The sequence below is a fragment of the Lentinula edodes genome (assembly GCF_021015755.1).
Source record: "Lentinula edodes strain Le(Bin) 0899 ss11 chromosome Unknown C8R40scaffold_59, whole genome shotgun sequence".
Taxonomy (NCBI): Eukaryota; Fungi; Basidiomycota; class Agaricomycetes; order Agaricales; family Omphalotaceae; genus Lentinula; species Lentinula edodes.
In genome coordinates, this window is record NW_025764365.1 from 210,374 (window position 1) to 226,444 (window position 16,071).

General features: G+C 45.6%; 8 protein-coding genes across 8 annotated transcripts; 5 read left to right on the top strand and 3 right to left on the bottom strand.

Moving 5' to 3' along the window:
• The first annotated feature begins 15 nt into the window (after positions 1-15).
• C8R40DRAFT_1259818 (60S ribosomal protein L44) lies at positions 16-1,046 on the top strand. The gene is made up of 7 exons (XM_046233806.1): positions 16-108; positions 178-191; positions 264-294; positions 349-469; positions 520-605; positions 656-704; positions 761-1,046. The coding sequence occupies exons 1-7, from the start codon at positions 92-94 to the stop codon at positions 761-763; spliced, it is 321 nt and encodes a 106-aa protein (XP_046080225.1). The 5' UTR covers positions 16-91; the 3' UTR covers positions 764-1,046.
• Positions 1,047-4,573, top strand: C8R40DRAFT_1155770 (NMDA receptor-regulated protein 1-domain-containing protein). The gene is made up of 15 exons (XM_046229605.1): positions 1,047-1,233; positions 1,286-1,479; positions 1,529-1,732; positions 1,787-1,943; positions 1,993-2,115; positions 2,167-2,762; positions 2,820-2,951; positions 3,009-3,088; positions 3,151-3,220; positions 3,276-3,327; positions 3,391-3,471; positions 3,534-3,737; positions 3,792-3,890; positions 3,950-4,194; positions 4,254-4,573. The coding sequence occupies exons 1-15, from the start codon at positions 1,074-1,076 to the stop codon at positions 4,497-4,499; spliced, it is 2,643 nt and encodes an 880-aa protein (XP_046080226.1). The 5' UTR covers positions 1,047-1,073; the 3' UTR covers positions 4,500-4,573.
• A 2-nt stretch (positions 4,574-4,575) lies between these two features.
• C8R40DRAFT_1132185 (chaperonin 10-like protein) lies at positions 4,576-6,577 on the bottom strand. Its single transcript, XM_046229230.1, has 7 exons — positions 6,081-6,577; positions 5,952-6,018; positions 5,854-5,898; positions 5,668-5,792; positions 5,509-5,612; positions 4,972-5,452; positions 4,576-4,916 (listed from the first exon to the last, which is right to left on the bottom strand). The coding sequence occupies exons 1-7, from the start codon at positions 6,117-6,119 to the stop codon at positions 4,743-4,745; spliced, it is 1,035 nt and encodes a 344-aa protein (XP_046080227.1). The 5' UTR covers positions 6,120-6,577; the 3' UTR covers positions 4,576-4,742.
• Positions 6,578-10,453, bottom strand: C8R40DRAFT_1132194 (tRNA synthetases class I-domain-containing protein). Its single transcript, XM_046229231.1, is given in 16 exon segments — positions 6,578-7,000; positions 7,067-7,192; positions 7,246-7,337; positions 7,405-7,505; positions 7,561-7,689; positions 7,744-7,874; positions 7,931-8,231; positions 8,287-8,867; positions 8,920-9,008; positions 9,066-9,501; positions 9,551-9,689; positions 9,739-9,971; positions 10,020-10,221; positions 10,271-10,334; positions 10,392-10,399; positions 10,417-10,453. 13 exon segments carry the CDS (start codon positions 10,114-10,116, stop codon positions 6,876-6,878), a joined length of 2,580 nt encoding a protein of 859 aa, XP_046080228.1. The 5' UTR covers positions 10,117-10,221; positions 10,271-10,334; positions 10,392-10,399; positions 10,417-10,453; the 3' UTR covers positions 6,578-6,875.
• On the bottom strand, positions 10,195-10,850 carry C8R40DRAFT_1132197 (uncharacterized protein). The gene is made up of 2 exons (XM_046229232.1): positions 10,271-10,850; positions 10,195-10,221 (listed from the first exon to the last, which is right to left on the bottom strand). The coding sequence occupies exon 1, from the start codon at positions 10,818-10,820 to the stop codon at positions 10,425-10,427; it is 396 nt and encodes a 131-aa protein (XP_046080229.1). The 5' UTR covers positions 10,821-10,850; the 3' UTR covers positions 10,195-10,221; positions 10,271-10,424.
• Positions 10,851-10,949: 99 nt separating this feature from the next.
• C8R40DRAFT_1060188 (CoaE-domain-containing protein) lies at positions 10,950-11,718 on the top strand (the record flags this gene model as incomplete). The annotated part of the gene is made up of 2 exons (XM_046225330.1): positions 10,950-11,350; positions 11,406-11,718. Coding segments are annotated over 2 exons (714 nt in total), but the record flags the coding sequence as incomplete, so codon positions are not given.
• A 573-nt stretch (positions 11,719-12,291) lies between these two features.
• On the top strand, positions 12,292-13,980 carry C8R40DRAFT_757549 (endo-beta-1,3-galactanase). The gene is made up of 10 exons (XM_046236134.1): positions 12,292-12,370; positions 12,467-12,544; positions 12,604-12,761; positions 12,828-12,969; positions 13,019-13,107; positions 13,184-13,202; positions 13,262-13,268; positions 13,328-13,584; positions 13,646-13,661; positions 13,710-13,980. Exons 2-10 carry the CDS (start codon positions 12,531-12,533, stop codon positions 13,794-13,796), a joined length of 789 nt encoding a protein of 262 aa, XP_046080231.1. The 5' UTR covers positions 12,292-12,370; positions 12,467-12,530; the 3' UTR covers positions 13,797-13,980.
• On the top strand, positions 13,981-15,772 carry C8R40DRAFT_757550 (SURF4 family-domain-containing protein). Its single transcript, XM_046236135.1, has 5 exons — positions 13,981-14,454; positions 14,507-14,561; positions 14,708-14,949; positions 15,008-15,273; positions 15,336-15,772. The coding sequence occupies exons 1-5, from the start codon at positions 14,165-14,167 to the stop codon at positions 15,413-15,415; spliced, it is 933 nt and encodes a 310-aa protein (XP_046080232.1). The 5' UTR covers positions 13,981-14,164; the 3' UTR covers positions 15,416-15,772.
• Positions 15,773-16,071: the final 299 nt, after the last annotated feature.

The window sequence follows — 16,071 nt, forward strand, 5'->3', positions numbered from 1 at the left end:
TGATTCGGGTCACGAGGAAAGTCACGCACATCGTGGGGCTGAATTTCCAGTCCGTCCAATCCTCCGCCAACGAAGTAGCGCAACCGCAAGAATGGTCAACGTCCCCAAGTTTGTACATTTTATTTGGAATATGTGCGGTGGGGTTTAAACACTCATTTTCTTTACTCTCGTCTCTAGGACCCGCCGAACCTGTAAGTAGTCCTTATGCCAAGTTGATCTGAAGATCGTGTAATCATTGGCTTTGTTCGTCTTTTATTTCGAAGACTGCAAGGGCAAGACCTGCAAAAAACATACGTGCGTCATCTCGGTGTACTTGCTAGCATTCCGTGTTACTGAGTCATTCAATAGGCCCCATAAAGTGACACAGTACAAGAAGGGCAAGGATTCATTGTTCGCACAGGGGAAGAGACGTTACGACCGTAAGCAAAGCGGTTACGGTGGTCAGACGAAGCCGGTCTTCCACAAAAAAGTGCGTCGTTGTCTGTTCCTCGAGACAGATATTGATATCGATTCTGTTAGGCCAAAACAACGAAGAAGGTTGTTCTACGTCTAGAATGTACAGTCTGCAAGTACAAGGCACAGATGACACTGAAGAGGTGCAAGCAGTGCGTATCCTTCATGATTTCCATTTAGTCTGGAATCTCATGAATATCAGCTTCGAACTTGGTGGTGAGAAGAAGACTAAGGGTGCCGCTCTGACTTTCGTAGGCTTTTCCCCTTTATTCACCGTTTATCTACTCACAGGTCGATATCTTCCCAGTAATCATCTGTTCTTCGTGTTTCTATGTACATCATGCTCTCGCAATGACTATGCAATCACTGTACCTTTGCCCATGCCTCATGTCGTTCGTCTCTTTCTTCCAAAATACGGATGAATTCTGAAATCTGGACCACCCTGAGATTTACCAATGATAAAGCAGTCATATATAGCTACCATGAGTACATCATTAGAATGAGCAAGACGTATTGTAGAACCCCGATTTCCTGAGTGCTGACTCAGTGGAGTTTCATTATGACCATGGCGCGCAGATTGCGCGCGGGGGTTGTTTGCAACTTTCCATCTGTACATCCACATGTCCAAAAAGACTGTAGCTCCAAAGGAATCGAATAGATATCTGTCATCTAAAGAGTCATCCTTGTTCAAGGAACTTCTGTCTCTGTATGAAGCAAAACAGCTCAAGAAGGGCCTCAAGGCAGCCGACCAAATTTTGAAGAAATACCCCGAGCACGGTGGTAAGTGACAACTTCTCAAGTTTCACAAATTCCTTTCTCTATCTTTGTACAGAGACACTATGCATGAAAGGTCTCGTTCTGGTGCACATGGGCAGGCGAGAGGAGGGGATAGAGCTGGTCAGAAAGGGCATCAGGATGGATCTCACTTCGCACATCGTCTGGCACGTCTTCGGACTCATCCAGAAAGGAGAGAAGAAGTATGAAGACGCCCTCAAGTCCTACACACAAGCTCTCCGATTCGATAAAGTCCGTGACGTGGATAATATTCTTCGAATAATACCTGACAGATGAGTAGGAGAATATGAACCTTCTACGGGACGTTGCTCAGCTGCAAACACAACTGAGGCTTTATGATAGTCTTGTTGAGACGAGATATATGCTTCTTAGACTGCGACCCACAGCGCGGCAAAATTGGATTGCGTTGGCTGTTGCGTACCACTTGAGCGGCAACCTCGCTGAGGCAACGAAGGTACTGGTTGAGTACGAGAAAACACTCAAGGTTCGTGGTTCGCTGACCGCTGTTAAATTATGTGCTGTTTTAACATGTCCTTAGAATGTTCCTCATTATGATGTAGAACACTCCGAGACGCTACTTTACCACGTCCGGGTATTGGAGGAACTAGAACAATACACTGAAGCTCTCGCGTTGCTGGATGTCAGTGCTAAAGATCGTGCAATCGTAGATAAGACTGCTATAATGGAAATCCGAGGTGAATTAGCTTCATTGAAGTCCCAACTCTTGCACATTCAATTTTTTAGCCCGACTGTTATCAAAACTGAGATCGGCTGAGGCGGAACATGCTTGGAAGGTACTGATCGAGCACAACCCGGAATGTTACGATTATTACAAAGGTTATATGTCGAACCAAGGTCTCAACTTAGGTGTGTATGAATTGCCAGTATTATGCGTGTCCTTTACCAAATGTTAGTTAGATGAAAATCCCTCTGAAGCGCTTGTTATCCTTCGGGAATTCTCCACGCAATTACCCAAGGCTAATGTTCCCCGCCGATTGTCCCTGTCGCTAGCATCCAACGAGGAATTTCAAGCACTAGCTCAGCCTTACCTCCTTTCCGGTTTGAAGAAAGGCATACCCTCGCTCTTCGTCGACGTCAAATCATTGTACGTGGATCACGCTAAATTGAGATCTCTACAAGACATCGCAGAGTCAATACGGAAAGATACTACACCCGATCCATCTAGTGCGCCATCTTCTACATCTACGGAACCAACGACGTATCTATGGTCTCTGTACTTCCTCGCCCAACACTACTCTTACCTATCGGAATACTCAAAGGCGATGGAACTTCTTGACCTAGCTATTGCTCATACGCCTACTTTACCGGAACTATACACCTGCAGAGCTCGAACTCTTAAACGTGCTGGAGACTTCTTTGGCGCCTCGTGCGCGATGGAGGATGCGAGACTTTTGGATGGACAGGACAGGTTTTTGAATACCAAAAGTGCAAAGTATAGGATGAGGGCGGGTTTAATTGATGAAGCTAGTACATTGTTAGGGCTTTTCACAAAGGTGTGTATCGTATATAGAAAAACATATCATAATCTTTACCTCTGACTAATTCTCTAGAAAGATGCACCAAGTCCAGGGGCCGACCTAGAGGAGATGCAGTCGTTGTTCTATTTACTGGAAGAAGGAGATGCACATCAACGTGCAGGAAGGTTGAATCTTGCGCTCAAGAAGTACACCGCTGTCCAAAGAGTGAAGTGGCAACTCAATCGGATCATAAGAATACTGTGTGCTCATCCTTCTTGATAGGTTTTTGACGACTATGAAGATGACCAGTACGACTTTCATGGTTATTCCTTGCGCAAGTTCACTATCAATGTATACCTAAAGTGAGTACTTCGCCTTAAAGATAATGCGTGTACACCTCATCTCTGCAACTGCTTGCATTTAGCATGCTGGATTGGGAGGATCATCTCCGATCACATCCTAGTTACATCAAAGCTGCTCTAGCTGCTTCTCGAGTGAGTGACGTTTGAATTGACACACTACAGTACATGATCTCTTTAAATTCATTAGATATATGTTGACGTCTTCGACGACCCTAAGCTCGCGTCTAACAATGTCGATGGTGAGGTTGAACACCTTTGATCCTAACAGATCTCTTACCCTATTTCTCCGTTTATCGCCCCAGGCGGCGGAACAGATGCAGAGAAAAAGGCCAAGAAAAAGGCGAAAAAGGCTCAGAAGGAAAAGGAAGATGCTGCAAAAAAAGGTACATACAGCGAACATTAATTGGAAAAGTTGTCCTGAACTTCTTTACTTCGTCCACTATAGCCGCAGCTACAGCCCCAACCACTTCGACGAACGAAGACAAAGGGCTTGACGTACCTTACAAAGATGACGACCCAGATGGGATGAAGCTCCTGTCTTCACCAGAACCGTTGACGCTTGCTGCAAAACTGCTACAGCCTTTAACAACGCTTGCTCCAAATAATATTGATGTCTGGATATCAATCTACGATGTTGCCATCCGTCGAGGTGGGCATTTACATTTCATCTTGGAAGCCATCTCACTCGGGTATCACTATGCAGGAAAGCACCTGCAAGCAGTCCAAGCTTTAGCTCGCGCGCGAGCGTTAAATCCGGAGCATCCCGAGTTGCATGTACGCATTATACATGCTAAGCTTTCTGGTCAGCTTGCCCTTCGACTCATTCGTCTGTCTTGACCACTCAATAAATTTCTGATACAGCTTCAACTATTCCCGAACCTATACCATCTCCAAGTGGACCAGTCTTCACTGAGACGCTCGACAAGATACTTCCAGAAGACATTTCCCTAGCGACGTTTAATTCACAGTATCTACAAAACCATTTAACATCCGCCAAAGCAGTCTTGGCCGCTGCGCAAGCGTCTCGTATGTTGGGGACGCCGTTACAAGAAGTGGAGGATCTGGTATTTACGGCGCTGCGCGATGAAGTCCTGCTGGATATCAAAGTAGTCGTGTCTATCTTATTTGCTTGGATAGAGGTTCACTCATTCATTTTCCAATGTAGACTGCACTAGAAATATCTGGTTTCCTCAAAAAGATCAAATCATTACGAGTGGATGAATTGCACAAGGCTCTCGATGCCAAATTCATTATGTCAACGGCTTTCAAGACACCGGAGGAGCTTGCAAAAATACGGGAAGCGGTTTTGACGACCAATGCCAGCAGCGGCAACGACAGGCCAGATAACGATACTATACCTGTAGAGAACGAAACTGAGCTAGGGAGGGTGGAGGCTGGTGGATCGGCGTAGTTACGCGACATCTTTATCCTAGACGCGCAATTGCTCAATAATATGTGCACTCCATATCTGCTTGAATCGCAACGAATACGGACTCGAAAAAAGTGGCTACATCATTACTGAAAAACTAATACGAAGACACTACGAAGACGATAATACATACATGGTACAGTTCTTTTCGTACTACAAATAAATACGTTGTGGGTAAGCGGGTACACTGTTCCGATTTCTGCGCAAAGCATCAAGCTTCAAGTTTCAAGGCTTGATTGCAATCTTCAATGCTTTCCTACTGTTCATCTTGTCCAATGCTGCCTGATAGTCTTCCAGTTTGAAGACGTCGGTAACCATCCCCTTCACCTTGATCTTACCGCTGTCGAGGTATGCAACAGCGCGCGGGAAGCAATATGTTTGTGAGAAGGATCCGATGATCTAAAGCAGGAATTTGGTCAGAAGCTACAGTGTGAAAACGAAGGGATGCATGAACCTTGATTTCATCACCGAAAATCTTGCTTGGAGGCCAGTGTACTAGAGCCTTATTCTCGTACACGCCATATATCATTAAGGTACCTCCTCGTCTGACATAGTTGATACTCTCATTCGCTAGCTTCTCCACACCCGTTGCTTCTACGACAACGTCAAAGCCATAAGGATTATCCTCCTTGAGCTTCTTCCACTGCGCCTCAGGTTGCTGCCTGTCGAGTTCAATGTATTCGTCTCCGGCCTCAAGATCTTTGGCAATATCCATTTTGATACCCTTATTGGCAGCAATGACGACTCGCGATGCACCATTGAGTTTGAGCAGCTGTGCGAGAATAAGACCCGTTGGTCCAGCACCAAGGAGGAGAACCTCGATTCCAACTTGGGGGTTGAGCTTGTCGAGGCCGTGGATAGCACATGCGGCGGGTTCAAGAAGTGTGGCTTCTTCGTCGCTTAGGTTCTTGATCTTGTACAGCTTCTTTTGTTGACTACACGAGAGAACAAATGAGCCTCCAATTTTAAGTATAACGTGTGAGGCGCTTACTATACGATGTAGTCGGCAAAACCACCATCTTGGGTCACCCCTCGAGCGTTAAAGTGTTCACAAAGTAACTCTTGGCCACGCCTGCAGTAAAAACAACTCCCGCACTAAAAAAAAGCATGAAGAATCCACGCTGTCGATGGGTTTACATTCGCCACATACCGTGATTCCGACATCAGCGACACAGCGGTCACCTTTTTCAAAGCCTTTCACGTTCTTGCCCATCTCAACGACAGTTCCGATGGCTTCATGTCCCGGAATAAGTGGAAATTTGGAAATGAATTCGCCTACGTAGGTGCGTTGATTTCTTCAATACTCGGATTGTATCAATCATGACTGTGAACTTGCCTTCGTGGATGTGCCCATCTGTACCGCATACACCACAACAAGTGACTATTTAAATGCGGTTAGCTGTAAGGCATTGAGGTATGCATACGTGGGCATACCCTTCAAGAGCACATCGTCGTCACCGACTTGAGGAATTGGGACTTCTTTGATAGAGAATTTGTGTGGCTACAAGCAGCGATACTTTGAACTCAGTAGCAAGGATAGATAGCGCATATATTGAGACTTACTGCGTCGTACCAGAGGGCTTTCATTTTTCCTTCAGGCATGGTGGATGAAATGATTAGATATGACAATTCTTGAAAGAGGAGGGAGCTCTTTATATCAATCGCGGGATTTCCGTGACGTCATTCAATAATTCTAACGGTCCGACTCTCGACCCTAGATTTTTCCGTCTACTGGGGTCACCTCTGGTTACTTCGAGAACTCAAGCCTCAAGCTCAAGTTTAATACTTAGCCAGGCGAGCCTCAAAGGGGTTCCTATGGGCCATGAAGCGGTCTCTTGATAGGCTCATAACATTCACCGAGCTCCATAGCCAATCCTTATCCTTCCTTATCGCTCTCAGGCTAGTATCACCTGCATCATAATTACCAATCTTCCGAGATACCAGTTCCCAATAAAATGCAGGCGGAGCACTTACCCGCTACAGCACATGCATTGGTTGAACCCTCAGAACATCCACAGAAATTCGCACTAGAAGAATTCTAGAAATCGAGTACTAATATCAAGTATCGCATTGAATAAGTCCATGGTTTTTCATCTAAGTATGGGTCTTGATACAATGATACAAGTCACGCAGGCCTCGAATCGCCTCGCCGGAATATCGCCGGAGTTCGACATTTCAGCAATCATTTCTCGAAGTGAGGGGCCAGTGCTCAACGACTCGTCCAGTCCCAATATTAGATCATTTCCTTCAGTATCGTAAGGAAGCGCTACTAAAGTTGATGAAGTTCACTGACAATGGACAACACTTGCATCTATTGCTTTCGGTAGATCTTTGCGAACTCTAGTCCCTTGGGCCAGTTCACAACGAACGCAACACATCCGCACATCTCGCACATGTAGTTTCTTCCTTTGCGTGTTTCGTATAAGTCCAACACCGCGGGCACTTGGCTACCGAAGCTGGCCGAACGCGTATTCCAAGTGCGTCTAGATTTCCAAAAAATCCCAAATATAAGCCGTTTGGCCTTCACCTGAGAAATTTACAATGCATACCTAAATCTTCCCCAACGTCTAGTGACTCTGTGTATACCCACACTGAGGACTGTGAACCACTTCCGAGGGAGCCTTCGTCGACCAGAGACGCATCGGAAGTGATGAAGAGCGTTTTGAGTATTTGTTCTGAAAGAAACGTTCTTCAAGCGATCAAAACAGAACTTGGGGTATCTCAGTACCTTCTCGTTTTAAGAGTTCTGCCACAGGATGATCTCCTCCCTCGTTTGGCAACAGGATGTCTACCTCCGCTTCTAGGGAACTTTTAACTCTTCTATTCACCAGAAGTAGGATCAAGTAATTATTAGAGAGTGCACAGATTCAAAGGGAATGCTACGTACTTATGTCCCCTTGCTTCCTCTAATAAGCCGAGAACCGCCTTCCTGATTTTCAATAGATAACTCATATCTTTCGCTGCTGCATAATCTTCCCATTCCGGATCCTACAAGCATAATAACATAACGTGTATTTTCAAAGAGGGAAGGACGAAAACTCACGAGTGGTTTCCACCCTTTCTCAAAGAAAGATTTCGGATGTAGGTTCTGATCACGAGATAGATGTTGATGTATTTCCTCAGCCAAATGAGGAAGGATTGGTGCCAAAATCGAAGTCGTCGTATCCAGAATCTGCAGGGTATTATCTATGAGAAACATGGAAAAATGGTGTGTTGAAAGCCGAACCTTTTCGAGAACAGTGACAACGGCTTTCCTCTCGATGCTTTGGAAGGAGTTGGCATACAGGCAATCCTTGGTGATATCAAAATACAACGAAGAGAGTGTAGTGTTGGCGAAATTTACAAGTGCTGCAGTCACTGTAAAATTATGTAGTATTCAGAACATAGAACCAAGCCAAAGCCAATTTCTTTACCTTTCGCGAAATCAAATTCCTCGTAGCCTTTCAAAGCAATCTTCTCCAGCACATACAACTCGTGCATAACAAATCGTTCAACCAAGCCCATGTCTTTTCTTTGGACCCTTTCGAGCCCTTCCAACGCTGTACCGTCTCTGATATTACCCAACATAAATCTTGCGGAATTTCGGATCTTACGCATCGCTTCGGCGGTTTGGGTCAACGACGTACGCCCAATCGATATGTCGGTTTTGAACTCTACAGAAGCGGCCCATAGGCGGAGAATATCAGCACCATAGGCGGGGTCGTTCTTCTTGTCCTATGAACATATATAGCATCAGGGTGAATTCCTTAAGTAATGTACGAAGACTCACAGTTCCTCCCAGAACGATGGTCAAAGGGCTTACGATATTTCCGAGTGACTTGCTCATCTTCTTCCCCTTTTCGTCTAGTACCATTCCATGTGTAATGAGTGTACCATAAGGGCTGCGCAATTTCGCATTCGGACTCGCAGTTTCGCTGGGATACTCCGTAATCGTTTCTGAAGCAGACCCCACCGCAGTCAAAAGTTGACTTTGGAACCAACCCCGATGCTGGTCAGAGCCTTCCAAACATACGTCCGCACGGAACGATCTACCCTCAGATGGAGGATCTAACATCGACCAGGAAGTCCCGCTATCGAACCATACATCCATTGTATCCGTGGATTTCTGCCATTCCCCTACATCGACCGTTTTCATTTCAGGAGGAAGGAATTCCTCCACCGGCCCTTCCCACCAATGTTTGACACCCTTTTCTTCCAAGACATTAATGATGTGTCGGAGAGACCCACGATTGAGCATGGCGTCTCCGGTTCTGGTGTTGAGTAGTGCAGGAATGGGCACACCCCATACACGTTGTCGGGAGATACACCATTCGGAACGAGACTGGATGAAGGATTCAAGACGATTACGGGCTGGATTAGATGTCAGTCACGGAGCTGGTATTACTGTAGTCCGAAAACTGACACTGATTTGGATAGAATTGAACATCATTCAAAGCCTTCAATGCGTCGTCCTTGATTCTATCAAGGTTCGCAAACCACTGCGACGTTGCACTATCAGTAAGCCATGGTCAATCAACCAAACCAAAAGTCAAGGGAAGCACCACGCACGTAACGATGATAGGCTTATCCGTTTTCCAATCGTAAGGATACTTGTGCGTATATCTCTTCACAGCCAATAGTCTTCCGGCTTGTTTCAAGAGTTCGACGACCCCACGCGACCCTTCTTCAAGGACGGGTTTTCCAACGAGCATGTGCGCAGCGGGACCAACTACATCGACAACTTTTTCGGAAAATAAACCATCGTGGACGTGACAGATCAAGGTGTTTGACATGGCGGTGGAAGGAGACTGCGTTCCAGAGGAGATCAAATCATGAGAGCGGAACAGTTTATAGTCCTCTTCTCCGTGAGCAGGAGCACAATGTACCAGACCCGTACCCGACTCCGAAGTGACGTGTGAAGATCCTAAAATTCGCATTGCAGGAGGTTCTGTATTACACAAAGAGGAGAAGATTGGAGAGTATTGAAGACCGACTAAATCTACGCCTATAAAAACATGCTGAGTATCGTTCAGGAAAAAACGTCATGTAAGTACCTTTCAGCTCTGCGAGTATTTCGATAGGCCCAAGAATGTCTTGGAGGGCTTCGAGTCGACTTTGAGCAACTAAGGTCAAAGAAGAGTCGGTCATCCGACGAAGTAGTGTGTATACCATGTCTGAATGCACTGCAATGCCCTAAAAGATGAATTAGGGAGGACTGTACTGGAAGACTTGTAATCCATACCATGTTCGCAGTCAAAGTCCAAGGCGTTGTAGTCCAGACTAGAAGTTGGATTGGCTCAAATGAAGATAAGTTGGTGGTTTTGAGTACTAATTCAGCAGAGGGGTGATCTAGAGCGAATGTAACGTATACAGAATGGGACACATGGTTCTCCTTGTATACTAACTCCGCCTCTGCTAATGCGGAGCGAGATGAAGGTGAATAATGTACTGGGCGATATCGGCGATGTATGAGACCTATGGCATCTCAGAACATTTAGCCTTAGAGCAGCGGATTCAGCATACCGTTGTTAACCATCTGTTCAAAGATACGCAGCTGTCTCATTTCATAGCTGTGATCCAATGTGCGGTACGTGGACGCGTCGTCGTCCCAATCAGCCATGATACCAAATTGACGGAATTGCTCCTTCTGCGATGCAATTTCTCGAACAGCCACTGCATGAGCAGCAGCGCGTATAGTAGATGGAGGAATATTAGAAGAATCTTTCTGAACAGAATTTAGAGACGTATGATGAATAGGAACAGTCGACGCGCACTCCGAGCTCTTTCAAAGCTTTATTTTCGATAGGTAAACCGTGGCAGTCCCATCCAGGAATATAACTACCCGGAATGAAATCTTCATTTATAGAAGCCTTTGAAACGGGATGGGGAACGCACTGTACTTTTCTACTCTTCAACAACGCGAACCGATTAATGATATCTTTGAGGATCTTGTTTAAAGCATGTCCTACGCAATTGCCCAGTCAAGACGCGCGGAGACAATGGAATCAAGTTCACGCCTACCCATGTGTAAATCCCCGTTAGCATACGGCGGACCATCATGAAATACGAATTCTGGACCATCGATATTCTTTCGCTAGGGTTCTTGGTCACGAAAGAGTTCACAATGCTGATCGATGTTCTCCTCACCTGCCATCTGTACAGTTCCTCGCAAGTCCGTGAGCGGTACAAAATTTCGTTCTTCGTTGGGTCCGGTCGCAGTGGAAATGCGGTCTTGGGCAAGAAAAGAGTGTCAGAGAAAGCCTTTGTGTCTAATGGAACAGTACTGAAAGCTCGCGAGAATCGAGCTCCAGCATTTTTGAGCATCAATTTCAAAACGCGAGTCGGAGTAAGGTTGGCGTCTAGTTTCCCACCGTCTCTCTCTTTATCTCTTCCGTTTCATTCGTATGTTGGGTACTTTGATTCCTCACAATATCTGTTTCTGACTTCTAACATCAACTAGTCATTGGTCTCACAGGCGGTATTGCCACCGGGAAGTCTACTGTTTCCAAACTTCTTAAAGAACGGCATGTCCCTGTCATCGACGCCGACGTTATCGCCCGCCAAGTGGTTGAACCTGGCACTTCTTGTCTAGCGAAGATCGTCAAAAAGTTTGGTGACGGGATCCTGATTTCCGATGGCTCGTTGGACCGCAAAGCACTTGGCTCTATCATATTCAAGGACGAGCAGAAGCGAAAGCAATTAAATGCTATTGTACACCCAGCAGTTAGACGGGCGATGTTCTGGGGTGTTGCCAAGTGCTGGTTGAAGGGCGAGAGATTCTGTGTATTGGATGTACCCTTGTTGATAGAGGGACCGCTGTGGAAGCTAGTGTATAAAGTGGTGCTTGTATATTGGTGCGCCGTTTCTCTGTGTCCTTAAATTCTGACTGACTTTCGATGTTACATGTAGTCCTCCCGATATTCAACTTCAGCGACTGATGCTCCGCGACAACTCCTCTATTGAAGATGCTTCCTCACGACTGGACTCTCAAATACCTATCAATGACAAACTCAGATACGCTGATGACCGGATAGACAATTCTGGAGGAGTCGAGGAGCTGAACGCTAAAATCGATGCATTTGTTGCGGGGCTCAGGAAAGAGGCTGGATGGAGTTGGGTTGTAAGTTGGCTAATACCACCATATGGTATCGTCTCGGCAGCATGCATTCTGGCATGGCGTGCACTTTGGCGGTCGCACAAGCTGAATGACAAGAGCACCTAATCGACTTTGTGCGTAGTGTCGACTCCTTTGTAACATCCGTACAAAATCAATCTATGGACGCATACTCTATCTGTACTTTTCGGTCTTCGTATCAACGGAGGTAGGTCTCAATGATTTCTTCTCACTGATAAGTGTTGAATCTTCAATCTATCGCAAGACGGCACAAGGTAGGCCTAAATGGTGTTTAACACGAGAAACTTCGAGGTCTCTATGTTAACGACAACCTATAGAGGACTTGGTCACCAGGCTATGCACAAGGTTGTGAACACCTGAAGCAATTTAGAAGCAACTTGCACGAGTATGTTTTCACATCTTGACGCGTGTATAAGCTTTCTGTATACATACAACGCAGGAAACATCGGAGAAATCCTGGCATAGACTAAACACAAACCCTGAATCGCCACTCGTTATAAGTACAAGGCCAGCGGACGTCATGACCTGTTTCTACCTATTTTGACTTATCTCTCACTTTTTCTTGTCCAATCGAATATATCGAACCGCGGTTGCACATGGTGACGGTACACTCATCAGAAAAAGTTTGCTTATATTCTTGCATGATGTCGACGACGTTCGTCAAATATTTGGGCTCTGACGGTCCGAGCTCGGTCATGGGCGTTGCAACAAACTCGAAAATAATAAAGTCGTCCATGCAGTGAGTGATCACCTGAATTCTGATTCCACGCAAACACCCATTTACAAGCATCGATGCATTGCATGTATATTTCTTTGACTCCTCATGTATATAAAGGAACACCCACACGGTGATAGTGCAAACTTCATAAAGAAGGTCCCTCTGCCCAACGATAACAACAATGATTTATCTTCGGTAAGCATTCTAGGTTACTAAGTCTCATGTTGGTATATGATCACGAAGATGTTTTATAGCAACCAGTTCTCCGCCGTAGTGTTGGCTGTTGCTTTCTTAGCGATTCCTTTAGTTCGAGCTGCAACGACAGTAATCCCGTCTACGTCATTTTCTTCGTACACTACTTTGGAGCAGTACTGGGCGTATCTATACCCCTGGGGATCGGACCACAACGGGAGTAAGCGCTCTCGCTCTTCCTCCACAATTTCGACTGAGCTCTGAAATGTGAAAACCTCTTTGGCAGGTGCTCGGATGGTTGGGAACTCGAGCTACCACGAGAATATCGTGATTGCATCCAGTACACTTAGCCTGATTGCAACACCGACGTCGGGTGCTGTTCCGCCTACCAGTACGGCGAATCCGAATCCAGCAATTCATTATGCCAGGTAAAGAATAACAAAAAAAACTACGCAGAAACTCAATAATGCTCTGAAGTGGTACAATCTATGCCAAGGAACAGATCACGGTCACTAGTGCAAACTCGTATACTATCACGGGAGAGTTCAGTGCCCCAACGACTTTCGGTGAGTACATCGACCTAGTCGGTGATAATTTCAGTTTTTGGCATAGATCTATCTATACTGAAGTTGCTTCACATAGGGACCTGGCCTGCATTCTGGTAACTCAATCATACTTGATTAAAATCAAATAAAATAACGACTCCCTCGTCTCCAACAGGTTGACGGTAGGCTGTGATATTTCGGACAAGTACTTATGTGACTCTTGACTTTCATTTTGTTTCAGGCAGTAGTTGGATGGCCCCCAGAGACCGACTTGGGTGAATGGAAAGGAACCGCCGACACCTGGTTCAACACCTTCAACACCTCTACAGTCGTAGTCTCGGACATTGTTCCTTGGCCTTCGGACTTATCGTTCCACTCTCTCAAAGCAGTTCTCACCGCAGAGTCGAACAATGTGGACGTCCGCATCGATTTCTACATGGACAACGAGCTGAAGACTACACAATTTGGCTCTGGATTCGTTGGCGCTGCCCTTTGGTTGTAAGTACTTGCTCTGTAAAGTTGAGACGGGGTGTGTTGATTGATATCGGCCCGGTAACAGGATCATTGATCTTCAGGTAAAGTCCCCTTCCCTAATATCGTGAAGACCCACTCATCCGTTGCAGATGGAGGGAAGCTCCGGGAGTCCAGGACCTACCGGAACGACTACCTACATGATTCGGAACGTCGAGATTACAAGGTCCGGTGATTGAGATCTGCAGAACTGGAATCATTATTTGAATTTTGAAAGCCAAGTTAAATCGAAGGATTCCGAGTCAGGATCTATTTTCCGTGTATATAACGTAGATAATTGAGGCATGATACACCACTTTACTTCCTTTGACGTGCCCCTTCGACGGTCTACAAACTCTTAGATTATTGGAACGCAGATTCCTGAAATCCTATCGGATGTCCGGGGCAACGATTTCGCCACCACGGTCCACAGCCACGCATCAATCGGAGGAAAATTCCCACGTTCTCTCGCCACGTATACATAACCGTTTTCAGAAACTGGTGGTCATTCGCTTTCTTCAAAAATTTCCAGCCTTTTTACTTCAGCGCTCAACCAATATCTTCTGTTATGACTTCTCGTATTAGTATTGCTCGCCCGCAATCCGCCAACTACAACCCTGACCCCCATGGGCTGTCCAATTCACGGCCATCCACAGGCTACCGCTCCGCCAACCCAGATGATCCCATAGAAAAGCTTCGCGCTATCAGCAAACAGGTCGAGGACAGCATCGAGATTTACGCTCAACCATTAAAGCCCCACTTGCCGGCAATTGGTCGCTTCATGATTGTTGTGACGTTTTTGGAGGATGCTTTAAGGATTCTCACCCAATGGTCCGACCAAATCTGGTACCTGCAGCAGTGCGTGCCCTTTTGGCTCAAGAGTTCGCTATCAACTAATGTTGGACAATAGACACAGGCATTTCCCTTGGGGCTTGTCACATCTGTTCCTTCTCTTAAACGTCGTTGTGAGTATCAGTTTTCGTGGACGCGTTCAAGCAGTACATGATTTCAAAAACGTTTTTATATGTGCCTGTTTGATTGACCTTAATACATACGGGATCGTGTTCTTGTTGGCCTCCTGTGATTATTATACTAAAGCCTCTGCTTATAGGTCATGCTTGGTGCTTCTGGTGCTGTGATTCTCAAACGCTATACGGAGTACTCAGTGGCGGGGTTGCTCGGCGTCGTCGTCATTCAAGGCTTTGGTTACGGGCTTATCTTCGACCTCACATTCTTCCTTCGTAATTTAAGCGTCATTGGTGGTCTTTTCATGGTATTCAGTGACTCCATGATAACACGCAAGAAACTTTTCGCCGGACTTCCATCTCTAAGCGAGACGGATCGCCGAAAATAGTGTGTCTCAATTTCGGTATTATTCCTATTACCTTCGAGTTAACGGTGGTCTATATAGCTTCCTTCTTGCCGGTCGTGTTCTCCTTATTTTCCTCTTTCTCGGATTCATCATTCAAGGTACATGGAATATCGCTCGTGTTCTCGTGTCCATCGTTGGTCTCGCTGCATGCATCATGGTCGCTGTTGGATTCAAAGCCAAGTGGTCAGCCGCCTTCCTGGTTTTTGTCCTTAGCGTCTTCAATGTTTTCGCCAATAACTGGTGGTCCGTTCCATCCGCACACCCACAACGTGACTTTTTGAAGTATGACTTCTTCCAGACATTGTGTAAGTCCCTACTTGATATTTGGCTCCTGTTTTTGAATGCTGAATATTTTCTCGTATTACAGCTATTGTGGGCGGGTTGATTCTCCTTGTCAACATGGGCCCGGGCGGTCTCTCTGTCGACGAGAAGAAGAAGAATTACTGAACCGTTCGCTCTGGTGCAAGTCTTCTGAGAATCGCTTCAATGGATAGCATGCTAGTGTATGATTCCTAATGAACTGTAGCGTGCACGAGCTACAGAGTTGAATAACGACAACCACACGCTACTTCACATGGATATCAAGGGGATTGGAGATCGCTGTGACCGTCTCTGTTTTCTGTATGCCCTCTGCGCCAAAAATTATATTTTTACTAGCTTTGTCTTTCTATATAGTGCAGAGTGGTTTAATTTTATTTATCATCGTCCAAAACTCATTTGTGCATCAGCAATAGGTGTACTGTCCAGTTATGGTAAGTGCTGTAGGATTACTTCATCAACCCGCAGAAAAGCAGAATAAAAATCTTGGTCAACTTATCTACAAAATAATTACAATAAGCTCTACAGCAAAAGATGATGTCGAACTCGAGGTCTAACGTCTATAACGTCCATGATAATTGTATGATCCTTCCTAAACCCTAAACCAAAATTTCCGTTATTGTTCCTGCGATCACAGGAACGTCCAATACCGAACGAAGGACCCAATACAAGTCCTTCCATTCGGACTTTAACATGTAGAGATGTGGGGGTCATATATATGAAATAGTATATCCCGGGGAACGTGATACAATATTCCAACCAGTAAATCAGCATGAAATCCATTC